Source organism: Neocloeon triangulifer, unplaced genomic scaffold (assembly GCF_031216515.1).
Source record: "Neocloeon triangulifer isolate White Clay Creek 2 clone unplaced genomic scaffold, ASM3121651v1 ptg000002l, whole genome shotgun sequence".
Classification (NCBI taxonomy): domain Eukaryota; kingdom Metazoa; phylum Arthropoda; class Insecta; order Ephemeroptera; family Baetidae; genus Neocloeon; species Neocloeon triangulifer.
In genome coordinates, this window is record NW_026775545.1 from 8,605,504 (window position 1) to 8,622,757 (window position 17,254).

The 17,254-nt window shown below is 39.0% G+C and overlaps 2 protein-coding genes across 3 annotated transcripts; one reads left to right on the forward strand and one right to left on the reverse strand.

Annotated features, from left to right (window-relative positions):
- Positions 1-143: 143 nt before the first annotated feature.
- On the forward strand, positions 144-10,131 carry LOC132203747 (exostosin-3). 2 transcript variants are annotated; one of them, XM_059631755.1, is made up of 12 exons: positions 144-633; positions 6,195-6,571; positions 6,626-6,777; positions 6,841-7,848; positions 7,904-8,119; positions 8,170-8,380; positions 8,437-8,693; positions 8,753-8,880; positions 8,935-9,059; positions 9,115-9,263; positions 9,310-9,414; positions 9,523-10,131. In XM_059631755.1, exons 2-12 carry the CDS (start codon positions 6,346-6,348, stop codon positions 9,625-9,627), a joined length of 2,682 nt encoding a protein of 893 aa, XP_059487738.1. In that variant the 5' UTR covers positions 144-633; positions 6,195-6,345; the 3' UTR covers positions 9,628-10,131. The 2 variants fall into 2 exon arrangements, with proteins under 2 accessions (XP_059487738.1, XP_059487728.1); XM_059631745.1 differs by lacking the exon at positions 144-633 and adding an exon at positions 5,785-5,972.
- On the reverse strand, positions 9,785-15,226 carry LOC132203796 (tetraspanin-9). The gene is made up of 7 exons (XM_059631833.1): positions 15,070-15,226; positions 11,669-11,731; positions 11,393-11,584; positions 10,989-11,168; positions 10,828-10,939; positions 10,648-10,772; positions 9,785-10,594 (listed from the first exon to the last, which is right to left on the reverse strand). The coding sequence occupies exons 2-7, from the start codon at positions 11,729-11,731 to the stop codon at positions 10,511-10,513; spliced, it is 756 nt and encodes a 251-aa protein (XP_059487816.1). The 5' UTR covers positions 15,070-15,226; the 3' UTR covers positions 9,785-10,510.
- Between the last annotated feature and the right edge of the window lie 2,028 nt (positions 15,227-17,254).

A 17,254-nucleotide genomic window follows, 5' to 3' on the forward strand; every position in this document is an offset into this window, starting at 1 on the left:
AATTACCCTATAAAATGGCATTTTTTAATTTTTACTACTATACGAGCTAAATTGTCGTAAGTATGCAAAAAAAAAATTAAAAATTAATAAACATCATGTTGGTATACAAAAGATTTTGACATCGCTCCAGTCTGCTCTGTTTGCATGCAGCGACAAAACAGGTCGGTGTGTGGTAACACGATTATGGGTGGGGGTAAAATCGTGATTATTTTTTTGAAATATTTTGTCGTTTTTGCCTGCTCGATGATAACCGTCAACGCTGTTATCTATGTACGAATTATTGGGTGATAAAAAATGTAATCCTTTAATCTTTAAAAATCATTCTTCAACTCCACGTCCACATTAATTGATCGAGTATCAAGTCACATTTTCGTAAACTTGTTTTTGCCCTCACGACGTCCCGTTTTGGCGCCTCCAGCATTGTGGCAAAAATCGGAACTGGCAGCTGGAATTTTCAAGGCTCCATCCAAAAATAGAACAACACCCTGGCAGGAAAATCGCTTTTCCGTCGTATTTCGGCGAAATCTGACGTCGGTTGACGATTTCCTGCACCCGGCAGCTCTGGATCGCATCACCAAATCATCTTCATTCAAGAATTAACCCGAGAATTTTCATCAACCACCTCCAGCTCCGGTAAATCAACAATTTTCAGCCGAAAAATTTTTGTATATATTTTGTTAATCAATGCGCAGAACGTATGTACACACAGAATATACATTTACACACAGGCAACAACACAGAGCCGCACCAAATCCGCCTTATCTGGCAATCAATTTTTGGTGTGTTCCGCTTATTAGTTAGCCACGGCAGTAAATCAATGCGGTCGGATTAATTTTGCGCAACATCGGGGAAATTATCGAGCAAAAACACCATTGGCGGCTTTATCAGCGCAGTATAGTATTTCGGTGGGCGCTTGGTGGTTGCTACGTGGTGGGTGCAAAAGAGTAAGTGCCCTTCTATTTTTAGATCTTGGGTACGGAAGGGTCGTGTTCAAGAGGCCATGGGCAAAATGCGTGTTGAACATCATGCATAATTATTCCGTCAATGCGCTTCTTCTACAGCGTAATTTTGCTCTTTGGGTCATACAACGTAAAATAATACTTTGTAATGAGAATTCTATCGAAAATTTATCTTTTTCTAGAAAAATCGGTAATCTTACAAGAGGCGCGACCTATACACCACTCTCTCAGAATTAGGTTGGTATCCCGTTTTATGTCGCGCCTGCTGTAGTGGTTTTATGTCGCGCCTACTGTAGTGGTTGTATGTCGCGCCTGCTGTAGTGGTTGATAAAGAAAACCGGTATTTACAGCTCACAATCACCGGGACTGCAGGAAAGAATAAGGGCCTTTGGGATGGGTTCAGAAGGGGAAGACAATCTTAACTGATTGCAAAAGACGTGATCTACCACCAATGTACGGGGAAGGGGGTTGTTTTTATATGTCGCGCCTCTTGTAATGGTTCACTACAACAGGCGCGACATATGCAAGTATTCTCATGGTAGGTCGCGCCTCTTGTAATCGACCACTACAACAGGCGCGACATATGCACGCAACGCCTGTGGTAGGTCGCGCCTCTTGTAATCGACCACTACAACAGGCGCGACATATACAATTAATAATGTTAAAAAAAACGAAAACAGCGAAATTGTATGCACACCACGAACCAGACCACCCCACAAACCGGCAACTCGGACGTGGGCAACCCCCAAGATTAATTTTTGCAGAAGCCGCGAGCGAGGGGTGGAGGCGCAGCGAGGTCGAGGACGTGGGGAAGGCCGTGCGGAGGGCGAGGACAAAAGGGCGGCTGTGTTCGTGGGGGAGCTCCTGCGGAGCCCCCCCACGATCCCCGCCCTTTTGTCCCGCCCGGAGCCGGCCTTCACCACGTTCTCGGGCGAGCGCGCCTCCAGCCCGAAGCTCGCAAACCCACAACGGAGTTGCCCACAAAGGGAGTTGTCTGCAAAGGGTGTTTTGAAAGCAAACAGTGTGGGTGCCCACAACTCCCTTCGTGGGCAACTCCGTTGTGGGTTTGCGAGCTTCGGGCTGGAGGCGCGCTCGCCCGAGAACGTGGTGAAGGCCGGCTCCGGGCGGGACAAAAGGGCGGGGATCGTGGGGGGGCTCCGCAGGAGCTCCCCCACGAACACAGCCGCCCTTTTGTCCTCGCCCTCCGCACGGCCTTCCCCACGTCCTCGACCTCGCTGCGCCTCCACCCCTCGCTCGCGGCTTCTGCAAAAATTAATCTTGGGGGTTGCCCACGTCCGAGTTGCCGGTTTGTGGGGTGGTCTGGTTCGTGGTGTGCATACAATTTCGCTGTTTTCGTTTTTTTTTTAACATTATTAATTGTATATGTCGCGCCTGTTGTAGTGGTCGATTACAAGAGGCGCGACCTACCATGAGAATACATGCATATGTCGCGCCTGTTGTAGTGGTCGATTACAAGAGGCGCGACCTACCATGAGAATACTTGCATATGTCGCGCCTGTTGTAGTGAACCATTACAAGAGGCGCGACATATAAAAACAACCCCCTTCCCCGTACATTGGTGGTAGATCACGTCTTTTGCAATCAGTTAAGATTGTCTTCCCCTTCTGAACCCATCCCAAAGGCCCTTATTCTTTCCTGCAGTCCCGGTGATTGTGAGCTGTAAATACCGGTTTTCTTTATCAACCACTACAGCAGGCGCGACATACAACCACTACAGTAGGCGCGACATAAAACCACTTCAGTAGGCGCGACATAAAACCACTACAGCAGGCGCGACATACCAACCTAATTTTTAAATACTGGTGTATAGGTCGCGCCTCTTGTAAGATTACCGAAAAATCTACTGTTGCAAATTTTTCCTGAAGGAATCCTTAAATTTAAATTAATTGACATTAGTCGAAATAATAAGTACATAGTTGAAGACGATGGTGGTTAATTTACAATAATAATGGCTCTATATAAGTCCTTAATAAGTTTTGAATTCAACAATAGATAAAAATTAGAAATAATTGTTTTAAAAAAAATCATAACTTATCAAAATCCTAGTCATTTAATGCTACAGAGAATTTAATATCCAAGTGTCCCACAAGTGTGACGTTGCATAATATTATACCATTATATTATGTAATTTAATCATTTCTTGTTATTTTTCTTTCAGGGAAATGAAGAAGGGAAAAGTTACAAAAGCTGGACAGCTAAGGCGGAGCAGGCGATTATTAGGTAAATTTTTATGGACTTAAGTTTGCGTCTGAAATTTACAAAATGATTGCAGGATGTTAAAAAAAAATGTTGTTTGCAGTATATTATTTATTTTTTCCCTTTTAATCCTGCGTTTACATTAAACACTCGTGGTCATATTTCAATGAGAATCTTATGAAAAAAGACTAAACTATACAATGCCGTGTGGTGTGTGAGAATTGAACTAATGTGGTGGCATGATGTTTAGTTGCACGGAGCTGCCCAAAAGGAGTCCGCCTCAGTCCTGAGAGTCTTCATAATGTGAGTTGCGTTGCAAGCCTCACTCTCAGTGTGTAGACCTAGTTGGACCTTGCGTTATTTTTACCACTTTTGTTTTATTATTTTCAGTTTTGCATGCCGCATGCCCTTTAGCTTAGTATTATTTTTTTAAAAACGTAGTTTATTTTGTGTGCATTATTTCCAACAAATTCGTTTTTGATTGGCACAAGTTGAATTCTCAGTGCTACGCCTAAGAATGCTGTCGGCGAACACCAATACTGGGGGTGACAGGAGTGGCGCAACAAGCCCGATGACTGCCGAAAACGCCATTCACGACTTTTTGACCACTGGCCGGACTGGGAGACGAAATGCCATGCCGGACATTTTGGGCGAAAACGCCAAGGCAAGCACCGCTGATCTCCCTGAAAAGCTAGAAGCTCTCTCTTGTTCCGGCGGTAAAGAATTTTTAAGTTCCCCTCTATTAAATTCAAATGTATTCTTTTTATTTATTTTTTGTTTTATTACTTTCTAAAATATTCTATTAATTTTTAGGAAAAAAATTGTTCAATATTATAAAACTTTCATTTTTGCAGAAAAGGATGGTCAGCCAGGCACGAGTTCCGCTGGCCAAACTACGCAAAGCCAATCAACTAATAAGTCAAACTCGGATTCACCAGAAAAAAGTTGAGCCAATTCTGGCATTTGAGGCTGCCGTGAAGTTCCTACGTGGACTCTGAAGTGTAGTCGACGCCTTGTGTCCAGGACAATGTAAGAAAAGGCAATGCAAGGGCAACGATTATTAGTGAATGCGTTTTAATCGATTGGAAGGCCTATTTTGGTAAAGATTGCAACGATGACCGTGACCCCATAGGCCCATGAATTGTTATTATAGGCTGTGTTTCCATTATTATCCAGATCTCGATCAAAATTGAAGCTTGTTTCTTGCTGGGATACCATTTGATACAGCTATTTTATTTAATTAAATTATTGTTTTAGTTGATACTGCGGGAGGATTGAAACATACAAATTAATAATATGTTATAAAACAAAAATGCAGAAAATCAACTTTTGAGGTAGCCAAGGAGCTCGAATGAAAAATAGAGTTAAGGTACTGTCAGGGGATAACCATTCTAAAAATCATAACATTGGCTTGTCTGTACTAATTGAAACTGCGGAGGTCTTCTCTTTCTACACTATTTCTTTAAATTTATGACAATATTCAAGATGTATAGTTGCATTAGTAGATTGTCAAGCTATATTGAACGGTGGAAAAGCTGCATTTAAATAGTTCTGTGCAGAATATTGTTGATGTGCCCCTACCTTGCAACTCGAGACTAATACGGCGTTTGCATGACAACTTCATCAGTCAGGAAAAATATTCAAAACTGAATATATGTTGTGGTATTTATGACATTCTAGCTAAATAAGTGACCATTTTCATGTGATATTTTAGTGTTTGCTTCAGCTCTGCGTCAGTCATGAATTAGCACTCCCAAATTAAATATTTGTACTCTGCTAAGTGTGGCACCTTTTTACTGAACTGCAAATAATTGTGTTCTCGAAGAGGATGCCCAATTATAAACAGAAAAATAAGACCTATATGAAATAAGCACCATAAATAAATGATGAATTAAAATTTTCACTGTTGGTGAAAAACAGCAGGAAAAGTATAAGGTTGCATTTATTTTACAGAAAATATAATGCATTTTGCTTATTTTCAGAAATTTTTAGTTTAGTTGAATTTATTTTAATTCACCCTCTCTGAAGTTGTGACTAAATTTTCAAAACAGCTGTAAAAACCATACAACATTTTTACATGATCATGATGATTAATGCAAACAGACAAATAATAACGTGGATGCAGGAATTGCAGAACAATATTCATATTGATTGAGATAAAACATTATTTCGTGTACTTGCTAAGTGTATGAGTGTCTTTCAAAAATAAAGAATGAAATAACAGTAAAAAATATTTGTTTAATTTGTTTCTAACTATAACAGAATTTCCACTCTATACCGGTGTTTTTTGTGTGTATTAATTGTCTATATATTATGTATAATTGATCTTTTTATTGTGTTAATTTTAAAGACAAATTATAAAATTATTAAACCTTCAATAATAAAACAATTTTATTTTACTATTATTACGGACTATTACTATTATCAAAAAAATTGCTCCATTTAAGGTTCATAACTTTTTGTTAATTTAAAATAATGCAATAAAAATAATTCATCCAATTCATTCGTTTATATCGTAATTCCTAGCCATTTCCAATATTATGTACTATATTATTTTCATGTTAGGGGGCAGGGGCTGTCGCGTCAAGTTTATTGCTATTTAAAATGCCCGCGCGTAACGAATTGGCTGTTGCTATCCAATAGGCGTGCAGTAAACAGAAGGGTCTTCTGCAGAATCATGGATTCGCAGGTGCCGTGGGTGGTGCTGTGAAGTTGTGAATATAAATAATAATACAATTTATCCAAATTTAGTGATCCATATTTCGTTTTTCGTGTAGCAGATATTGCCGAAAAACAGTACGTATTCCTGCTGTAGTGGAATTTGAAATCCTCTGCTGCCTTTTAATATTTGAGTAACATTTACATACATAAATAGGGAAGTTTAGAAGAAAAGCGTTTTTATTTCTTATTGATAAAATTTTGCATACCTCGAGTTTTTCCGACAGACTGCGGCGACAAGCCAAAGTTACATTACGTTTAGTACATATTGACATTTACGATTTATATATATGATTTCAGTGATGATGGATCCAGATAATCATCACATAACACTGAGACTTCTTTTGAAGATTTAGTGTCCATTCCAGCTGTAAGCCTTCATCAGGGAGTTAACATAATCATTTGGAATAAAAATAATTGAAGGAACAATTATCTCTACGAGCATATCACCATGAGCAACGCTGGTCCATGGCTGGCCAGGGTCAGGATGAGCCGAGCAGTGGCCCTGGTTTTACTCCTGATAGGAATCTTGACTGTGGCCACACACTTTTATCTTCCAAAATTTGAAAGCACCGGAATCCATCGATCAAGGCTAAAACTAGAGGCACTCGAAGATCTCGGTAGCTTGAAAGCAGCTGACCTTAAATTTCGAATAGAAGAAATGCTGCAGATCAAAGGTTGTAATGAAAATGATAAAAATTTCAACAATCATTAATGACAAAATATTTCAGGTTCAGTGAGCCTTGAGCTACGGGATCTTGAAGGAAGACGACATGCACTTCAGGCAGAAGTAGGAAATTACAATCAGAAAATAGAGGACCTGAAACTGGAGCTGTCAAAGCAGCAAACAGAACTCGAAAGATTAAAAATTTCTGTCGAACAAGTAATACACTTCCAACTAGCTTATTTCAGGCCATTTTAAACTAAAATTTTTTACAAACTTCAGGCACAAGTTGCTCAGCAGGAGGCCATAGAAAGGAACAGTCCTGAGGTGGCAATGCCAAAACGCCTATTTCCTCCTCGGTCGGCACTCTCCGAGATTTTGCCAATGCCATCTGCACAAGAATCCTCTATCTGCAGGATGAATCTCTGCTTTGATTACTCTCTCTGTGCGCTTACGTCTGGCTTTCCAATATACCTGTACGACCCTGAAGTATTTGAGTATCTTGAGACGGACTCCTTTCTACGCACACATCTGGCGCAAACCTTTGGGTACAACCCACACATCAACCAAGACCCATCACGGGCATGCATTTTCATTGCTCTAGTAGGGAATGTGACAAAAGAGAATCTAGAGACAGCTCTACCCAAACTTCCGTACTGGAGGGTTGATGGGCGAAATCACTTATTACTCCACGTCACAAGGGGCCCCTATGGTGGACCACCCCTGTCAAAGATCAACGTAGGAAGAGCCATGATAGCCCAGAGCACAGCCATTGAAGGGATATTTCGACCTAAATTTGATCTGATCATTCCACCTGCCATGGGGCCTCCTGGAGGTGACATTTGGCAGGAATATTCATTAATGGTTCCTGCCAGGAGGCGCCTCTTGATGTCCTTCCAAGGCCAGCTTGCATCTGGAGCTCCTAAGGAAGAGCTAGACAAATTTGTTGTGGCTCAGCTTCAATCTTTATTAAATACGAAAGCAACGGACAAATTTATTTTGGATTTTGTGTGCCCGGAACAGTACCCAGCTTCAACAACAATCCAGGCCGTTGGTGGCGAGTGGATGCCTTGTGGAACCGAGTCGAGCCGAGCAACAATTTTGAAATCCTCCACATTTTCCCTAATTCTGGCACCAACAGATGTGGCAGTCTCGTCCACGCCTCTGATTTTGTCTCGACTTGTAGAAAGTTTGAAATCCGGAGCAGTGCCAGTTTTATTGGGTGATCACTTGCAATTACCTTTCTCAGAGACATTAATGTGGAAAAAAGCTGTTCTGCATTTACCAAAAGTACATATATTTTTGGAATTCATTTAAGTGTTGTTTGACTGAAAATATCTTCTAGGCTCGAGTGACGGAGCTTCACCTTGTTCTTCGTGCCATACCAGACTCGGACCTGCTTACCATGAGGAGGCAGGGTCGACTTTTTTGGGAGCGCTACATGGGCTCCGTTCAAGCTCTCACAGATACTGTGGTTGCTGCTCTGCGTGATAGACTTCTCATTCCGCCCCTGCCAGCTGAGCAAGAGTCATCGCCCTCTGTTTTCAATTCATCTTTTGTGGTAATTTACGCAATGAATTGTTATCTGAAGTACATAATGTTTGTTTGTAGCCATTAAAAATGGACAACGTAGTACCTGAGACCGAGGCTGAAGAGAGTCTTGGTCCTATTGAACCCCCATATCCCTCTCCTCAATATAGGAGAAATTATTCGCTATTCTTGACACAAGGTTTTGAAATGTGGAATGACTGGGGTGATCCATTTCACTTATACCCACAGTTACCATACGATCCGTTGCTGCCATCGGAAGCAAAATTCCTTGGTAAATTGTCCCAATAAATTACACTAAATATAAATAAATATTGGAAATCTTTCTAGGCTCAGGACTTGGATTTCGTCCAATCGGCCATGGAGCTGGAGGCTCTGGCCGTGAATTTTCAGAGGCTCTTGGTGGAAATGTGGCCAGAGAGCAATATACAGTTGTGATGTTGACCTACGAAAGGGAGCAGGTGCTTTTGGCATCAATAGCCAGATTAGTTGGTTTGCCATACTTAAATAAAGTAGTGGTCGTGTGGAACTCGCCAAAACCTCCAGCTGAAGATCTGAGATGGCCCGATATTGGTGTTCCCGTTCAGGTAAAAATTTCTCACACTGCAGCAGTTTAAAGTTTCTTTTTTAAACATTATTTCTGCAGGTTATCAAAGCTGGAAGAAACAGCCTGAACAATAGATTCCTGCCATACGACGCAATAGAGACTGAAGCCATTTTATCTGTTGACGATGACGCTCACTTGCGTCCTGATGAAATCCTGTTTGGATTTAGGCAATAATATTTAAATTTTTTCAAGTTAAATTTTAAGTTTAATGTGTGCAATAGAGTTTGGAGAGAGCAACGAGACCGACTTGTTGGTTTTCCTGGACGGTATCACGCTTGGGACTTAGAGCACAACTCTTGGAATTACAATTCTAACTACTCCTGTGAACTTTCTATGGTCTTGACAGGTATAATACTTTTTGTTTTATTTGAATATTAATTAATTTTAAATTTGAACTGTAGGAGCTGCATTTTTCCATAAATATTATGCCTATTTGTACAGTTATTGGATGCCTCAAGCAATTAGAGAAAAGGTCGATGAATATATGAACTGTGAAGATATTGCCATGAATTTCCTTGTTTCCCATATTACAAGGAAGCCCCCAGTAAAAGTAAAGATAACATCTTCCCTTGTGCAAGTTACTAACTTATTTTTAGGTGACTTCGAGATGGACCTTTCGATGTCCTGGATGTCCAGTTTCACTATCTGAGGACAATACTCACTTTCAAGAGCGCCATAAATGCATCAATTTCTTCAGTGAGGTAAGCTGACTTTTAATCTTTTATCTCTATTATAATGTAATGCATATGACATTTGTTGTATTTAATTGTACCAAAATGGAATGAGTAATAATGAAAATTTTCATGAAGGTGTACGGATACATGCCTCTTCTCAACACGCAATTCCGAGCAGATTCAATTCTATTCAAGACAAGAATTCCTCATGACAAGCAAAAGTGTTTCAAGTTCATTTAAAAAAGCAAATATTTTTTTGGACGCCTTCATGTGCCAATAGTGTTTTTGTGCGGTTGATATAAAGTTGCATTAAGAATCTGCTGATCTCAACCTTACATGTTGACCCGTTTTAAATTAAGGAAGTCTAAGCCAATGCAAATAAGTGCAGCTCGCAATGTGATTTTATTGCAATAACTTTTAATCAATTATTTGTTACCACCTTTAAAATTCTAGACATAATAGTTTTAAAATGGATAAAAGTTTTTAAATTGTTACTGCCATCAGAAGCGTATTGCTTAATTTTTTATTTTTAATATTTTTAGCTACTGAAATATAAATTTTGGTCATTCCTTTTTGTTGGAAGCCCAAATAATTATGTCCATTGTGCTATTGTAACAAAAACCATTTCATCAACAACGCATTTTTATGTTATGAGTTATGATCAACAGTGACCACAGTTCATCTTTTCGCTTTATCAAATAAACAGGGATATTATAGTAAAATACTTACAAAAAAAGCTAGTTTCTATAAGTAAACAACAATCAAGTTATAATTCTAGAGTAATTTTTATTGTTTGCTATTATCATGCAGTCACAAAACAATTGAGATTACGGGCGCAGAACATACAAAAGAATGAACTCTTGTGTCATGCTCTGGAGGAGCAAAGCACCACTCAGGGTGCCCTGCTCTAATATCACTTCATAGCTGTTGAAGCGCGTGTAATGATTGGTTTCGATAAATGAGCATAGATTCATACCTCTAAAAGAACACTACACTTGGTGATATAAAGAACAAACAAAGATAATAATTATAAAATCAATAAACACTTTAGCAGCCCTGTCGAGTGTCTCAAACGCACACAGGCACATAATTTCCACTGCGAAGGCTGATGATCGGCGTTTTATCAAGCCTGCTCATAAGATTTGTACGAGCTCCTCCTATGCCGGTCTGTACAAAACAGAAGCATCGATGAAATCAAGCCGAATAGCTAAAAAATTGATTTTATTTATTACGTTCACCAAAAATTATTATTCTTTTTACTTGGATAAAGGCAACAATTAAGCCAATAACTCCAACCACGTGAAGCCTCTGTACGAAGAACATTTGCACTTGCTCGGCACATCCTTTGGAATACCACATGTCCGGGTCTTCAGATTTTCCGCAATCTATAGTGATATTTAATAATTTAGTATCAAATTCTAAGACATTTTCCGTCCTTACCTGTCATGTTGGAAAATTTGGGTAGGCAGCAAGAATTCGGAACATAATTTTGTCCGGGCCAGACGTTCGAATCGTACCAGTCCTCATGGTTGGTGATTCCACAGCAGCCAAACTTTTTGAAAAAATTGGTTCATTCAGTTTTATCATTTTATTTTTTGTACATTTTTTTGAGTGTGATCCCAGAGAGTAGCCAAGCTGGAGGGTGGGTCGATTGCATACTGCTGTTGGATGCCAACTCTGAGTTCATCCACCAGGTACGAGCCAAGTGGGACGCGGAGCAAGAAGCCGGCTGCCGCCAACAGGAATTCAAGCACGAAGAGGAACACCACGAGACTGAAATACTATTAGCAAAGGTGCGTCAGTGAATTGTGTGTAAAAGAAAATCAACAAATTTGTGGAGGGCTTAGTCAGTCAATACATGACACAAGTTTAATTAATTTGTATTCAACACAACAAGACGTCTGGTGTAAAATATTAATTTGAAATTGCAGTCAACTTCCTTTTAATCTATCTGAATCTCCACGATTTTTTTATGAATCATAAATGTAAAATTTCAGATTTTTACCATTACAAGCATGCATCTGCTTTGGAACCAAGAGCCACAGCAGCCGAAAAAGGCAACCACAAACATGGCCACCCCGATGCCTGTCAGAAGGTTGTCGGCGCTCAGGACGCTCTGCTGTGGCAACAGGGCGGTGTACCCTTCGTAGGCAAGTCTGAGCCAAAGCCCAATGCCCAGAAGGCCGCACCCTGACAACTGGAAGGTGAGTCGAGAATTTCCAAAGGATTAGTATCAAATAACAGATTGAAGTAAATAATATAAAATTGGACTTCATCTTACCCACAGGATGACATTTATGGAGCAAAAGGTGTGCCTCACGCACGTGTAACCGCTTCGGCCCATCTGTAACAAAAGAGACAGTGCAGGTGGTGAGTACAGTACAAATGCATGCTTCCTAAGGTGTGGTTTTCTTAGCATAGTTAGCAATCAAATGAAAGTGCCTCTGATTGCGAATAGTAACGACAATGCCAGTAGAATATGAGCCAAAATGCCTACATTTGAAATTTAAATTTCACTCTTTCCAACGATTTTCCCTTCTCTTTATTACTCAAGAATTGGCTGCTTTTACAAAAAAAAAAAAAAAAAAAATATCAGCGATAAAAATCTTACACTTATAAATTTGAGATTTTTGAAATTCAAAAGCTTGATGTCAATTCATATTCAAGGAAAAGTAAAATGAAAAATATTGAAACGGATATCAAGTAAAAATATTAAAATGAAGTTAATATTGCCTTAAAATTACATGAATTTGAAATAGTTTGAACTTTATTAATCCTCAGACTGTACTTTAGAAATTACATTGTCCTTGCAGGGGGGTTATCGCTCAACACCATCCATGCAAAACATCAATCGGCGGGGTGTCGGATAAACATTGGCTCTGATGATATTACAGCTAGAGCACATGATATCAAATTTCCCTGCTGGGGTATTAGCTGATGAAAATTTTATTGCCCGGGTGACCTTTGTGGTGGTGTCGAGTAGTCTGTCAGATCTCTCTCGCTTGCTCTCCGATTGTATATTATTTTGCGCTAGGGCACCAACCCGACCGCGATCCCCCTCTGACTGACTAATGCACATTATACGCCACAGATTGACTCTGCCTGGGCTATGTATCCTTCCTGGTTTGCTCTCAATGAATGCGTCCTGCCGTTGTAAACTCGTGCTTGTATTGTTAAACGTGGCGATCTATATGTGAAAAGGAGTGAATATTCCCACGAGTGCGTTTTTTCAAGCATTATTCCTCAACTGATGCCCCATTGTTCTCGTGCAGTATGGGAGATTCATAATTGTTTTTTTGCGCTAAGGTGTCAGTCAGTGATGGCGTAAACGAGAAAAACGCTGAATATTATGGGTCATTAACATTAATTTGCCACACACACCACATAAATCCCCAGTTGACATGTATTTTGCCCGTGATTACTTTTAAATCGCTGTGGTATTTTATACCCGTGAAATATTTTTGCACCTAAATCCTTTATATAAAATCCTTCCCAAATATTCTTTCGTCAATCAATTGATTTTTATCATAATTTTGAACCATATCTCTGGAATGGCTTGGCAATTTCGTAGCTTTCAAAAATGTCTAAATATAAGCACAGCTCAAGTTTATACACATGCATTCTCCTCAATGGTATGTTAAAAGCAAAAGAAAGTCGTAAACTTCAATGACCGGTAGCTGTCGGCTCGCCTCTGCCGAAGATACATTTTTAGCCACAAGTATATATAAATGAATGTCTACGACGATCTTTGACAAATAAACAGAACAAATCTCTTCGTCGCACGCAAATTTCTGCTGCCCTAGAGATAAAAGACTTTTATTTGTTCGGTTGGACTTGGTTGGACTGATAGAAAATAGAAGACAATTTACAATACCTCACAGTTCTCTAAATATCCCTTCTGCGAAAAACTATATAAATAAAAATGTTTATTTTGAGCTAAATTGAAATTTGGGCCAAATTTCTTCAGCTTTATCTTAATTTTTATGTGAGTAAACAAAAGTTATAATCAATGTTAAAATATTTTAAATTGATCTAGAAGGCGACCGCAGGGATTCAGATCTTAAAATATGAATCTGCATTTTAGTAAGTTCACATATATTTGGATTTTTAATTGATTAAATTTGAATAAAATACAAACAAAAAATCATTAAAGTGGCTGAAATTTCAAAATTACTTAGCCACAAGAGGCAAAATATTTAAAAATTTAAATAATGTGCAAAATTTTTGAGAATCGTACTCTTTTCTTAAACGCTATGTTAGAGGATTTATTTTAAAAACTAATTAATCAAGATTTTCTGCTCGTTTCGACTCACGCAGCGTTCAGCATTGGGTGGCTAGTGAGCCAATTTCACAGCAGGAATTAATATCCAGTGAGTTTACTTAAAAGCGTGGTGACACCGTTTATGTTATAACCTGAAAATACTCCATAGGACAAACATTTTTATCATCATTAAGCATTTGAAACGCTCTTAATAAAACATTCCCATAAAAGACCTTTTTATTGATCAAATAACGCGTCTTATGTTTTGTAATTCCCGAGTTGGGAAAGGGTCGCCTGTGTATCAAACGCCGCTTTATTTACTTTATTTTCCTAGAATATCATTCTTATCGCTGGCAGACTCAAAAGAGACGTTAGATAACGCCCATGCATGAAAACTTAATCCTCAACCTCTCGGATTACGGCCCCTCGCATAATGAAGAGGCCGCCGTATAAATTTAACATTTGTCTCTCGTCGGAGCCCAAAAGGTAATAATTCCGAGCACGGCGAGCCACCCACAATTTGAGCAGCCAGATTTTTATTTCCATGCACGGAGGAAGGGCATCGCGAGCGGGCACCTTTCTGACCTGGATACGGCGCGGAACTAACGGGCATACGCGAGACTGCTGCTTTTAATAAACATTTCTCCGCGGCTCTAGCTCGCCAGGCGATGCTGACCCGATTATCTTATCTGCGAGACTTATGTATATTATTTTCACACACAGCGTGATCGTGCGTTACATCTGCACGTTGGATGCACAGTCGGCTCGAAATTTCACCGCGTGCATTGTGATACTGCAATTACCACCGATTTTATTTTCCGCACACCTCAGCCGTGCTCTTTTAAAAGCTTTTGTCAGTGCGAATCGTGACGAATTTTCTTGTAATTTGGAGTAAATTTATCGCAGAAACGCTTTGTGCTTCACGATTCAAACTTTTTTTATAAACAGGCCATGAATGTAAAAATGTCAAAATAACTAAAATAACGAATATTTTTTTTAATTTCTAATTTTTATGAATTATTGAATTATGCTTTAAAAACAAAAATTTTTAAATAGTATTCAACAACAAAAATTATGAATTAATAATCAATGTAAATATTTCAAAATTAACATTTTTTACTGAATATTTAAATTTTTATTCCACATTTAATACTGAAAAGCAAACTTTTTTCTTCATAAAATTAAGGGCTTTAAGTAATAGATTTTAGTGAACAAGGAAATTATCTGCGTCGTAAGTGCGGCACACAACGAAAGACGAATAAATTTAAGCGCCAAACTGGCTGTTTTCCCAGAACACGCTGCGGCGTTTTGTGTAAAATCAGAGAGCCGAATCCGGTCTTGCTTGTGCGAAAATGAGAGAAAAAAGTGGCCAAAGTGGGTTGACAGACGAGTCGAGCGTTGATGCCCTCTTTTGTCCTTACCTCAGACCGGTGGCGTTGCAGGCCGAAGGTAAGAACAGGTGGCCGCCAGGTCGGTCCAGCGGTGCCTTCCTACCTCTGGAGAACACCAGCCGACGCCAGACAGACAATCCAAGCGACTGAGGCACTTTTGTATTTCAGTGTGTCATGATCCCTACCTTGTAGCTCCTCTCCTCCACCGACGCTCGGCGGTGCTGCTCCTCGTTGGCTGGACGCCGCGCTTTCCTTTCATTAAGCTCGAGTGCATTGTAGCGCTGATGATGATGTTGGTGCGCATTGTCTGATTGAAATTTATTCCGGCTCGACATCCTGCAATTTGCCGCAGCGCCAAATCAATCCAAACACCGACTGACGGAATTATCGCGGATCTTTCTTTATTACACGAAAAAGATATTAATTCAGCTGATGCTGGACATTAATTAATCTTATCTGCTGGCTTGGAGTTGCCAAGTTTTGACTTCTATACTCCTCGTGAATAATATCCCATGTTTAGCCTTGAGCCGCCGTCAAAACATTCGCGCTAGAGTGACTCCCGGCGGAATTGATATTTTTTACTAGGACTGTCTGCATTTAACTAAACATTAATATGAATGAAAATTGGAAAAAAGGAAAAAATTAATATTTGAAATTTGAAAATCATAAAGTTTTAAAGTTTGTTAAATTTCTAATATGGTCAAACTTAGTTGCAAAGTTTCAACAAACTTTTTAAATTTTCCTGAAAATTCAATTTCGTTTGAATATATTTTCCCATTTTTCGTTTTCTTATAATATTTAGTATATTTTAGCGATTCTGACAGTTTGATTGTGAGTGAAACTATTTTTTTTTTTTAATTTTGTCGTTACTTTTATTTCCGTTTATATTTTTTTCAAGTCCTAAAATGGATTCTCCAATTTCATTAAATTTTTATTTTATTACGGAGGCCAATTATGCAATTTTCATTTAATTTATGCCTTTGTAGTTTGAAATTGAGAGGAAACTTCGCATAAAGTGTGAATTGAATTTTTAAATGAGCTTAATAAATTAATGAGGTCGAGCCCTCTCGCGTTTTGTGTCTCAAATGACGCCCCATTATGAACTTCAGCCTGACGCACAATTGGATAATTGGGAAATTTATGTGCGTCGTTTATTCGAGAGCCTCGGACCGATCTAAATAACAATTTAGTCGCGGTGCCACTTGACTATGCAGTCCATAGCACGTGATTGACGTGCTATTTTCGCTTATTTACTGTTAATCGCCCGCACTCGAAATATAAATGCCCGCCGAAAGCATAAGTTTTTTTCCCTGTCGGTGCGTGAGTTGTTTGTATTGAATTTCGTGATTCGCCTTTAAAGCGAAGCGACCATCGACTTTTCTCTCATTATTCTCTCTGTGGATCTCGCCGCGCAGAGTATAAAAACGGGGCGACTGTTTTGGGGCAATGGACGCGCAGCTCGTAAGGAATGTTTTATTCATTATCTCGCATCTTTTGATCCCACAAAGTAAAAAGACCCGGGGGAACAAAAACTTGAGTCGTGTACATGCAGTCGGTGTATGGTTTTTCGTCTCTCCCAATCGCGCTCTTAATTTGAGGTACGCGGTCCTGTGATGTTGCTTCGCTGGTACAGCCGGACAAATATTTTCTTTTCTTGTTACCACTATCAAATGAAGCTAATTCTTGCTACGCAAGCACCACGTCGGGCATCAAGTGCAGACTAACGCATTTTATTTCACATGCACGACTCGCTTGTTTTGTTCCCAGTTAATTTAAAACAATTATAAAAAAATAAATTCTACTACAAAAATAATAAGAGCAGAAAAATTTAATTCCTTCTAGTTGTACAATAATTTTTTAACGATATAAATAAAAGATTGCTGAGCAAGCAACAGGTTTGTTGATTATTGAAAATATAAATAATCGTTAAATTTCTATATTAAGATTTCAGCCAATAATGAATTTTGAAGAAAATTATGCTTTTTGCTTCTCATCTGCTTCTCATATAACAATGCAATCGACATATCAAATTATTTTTATTAATTTTAACTCACAATTTTTGTTTTACTTTTTGATAAAAATTATTTTAATGTTTTAAACAAAATTGGCTGAAATTAAACATTATTTTAAATATGGTTAAAAAATGATGATGAATCATTTAGTTTTATTCCTCCTTTCTCAGTTCTATGCGATTATCAATTAGAGAGGCCCTATT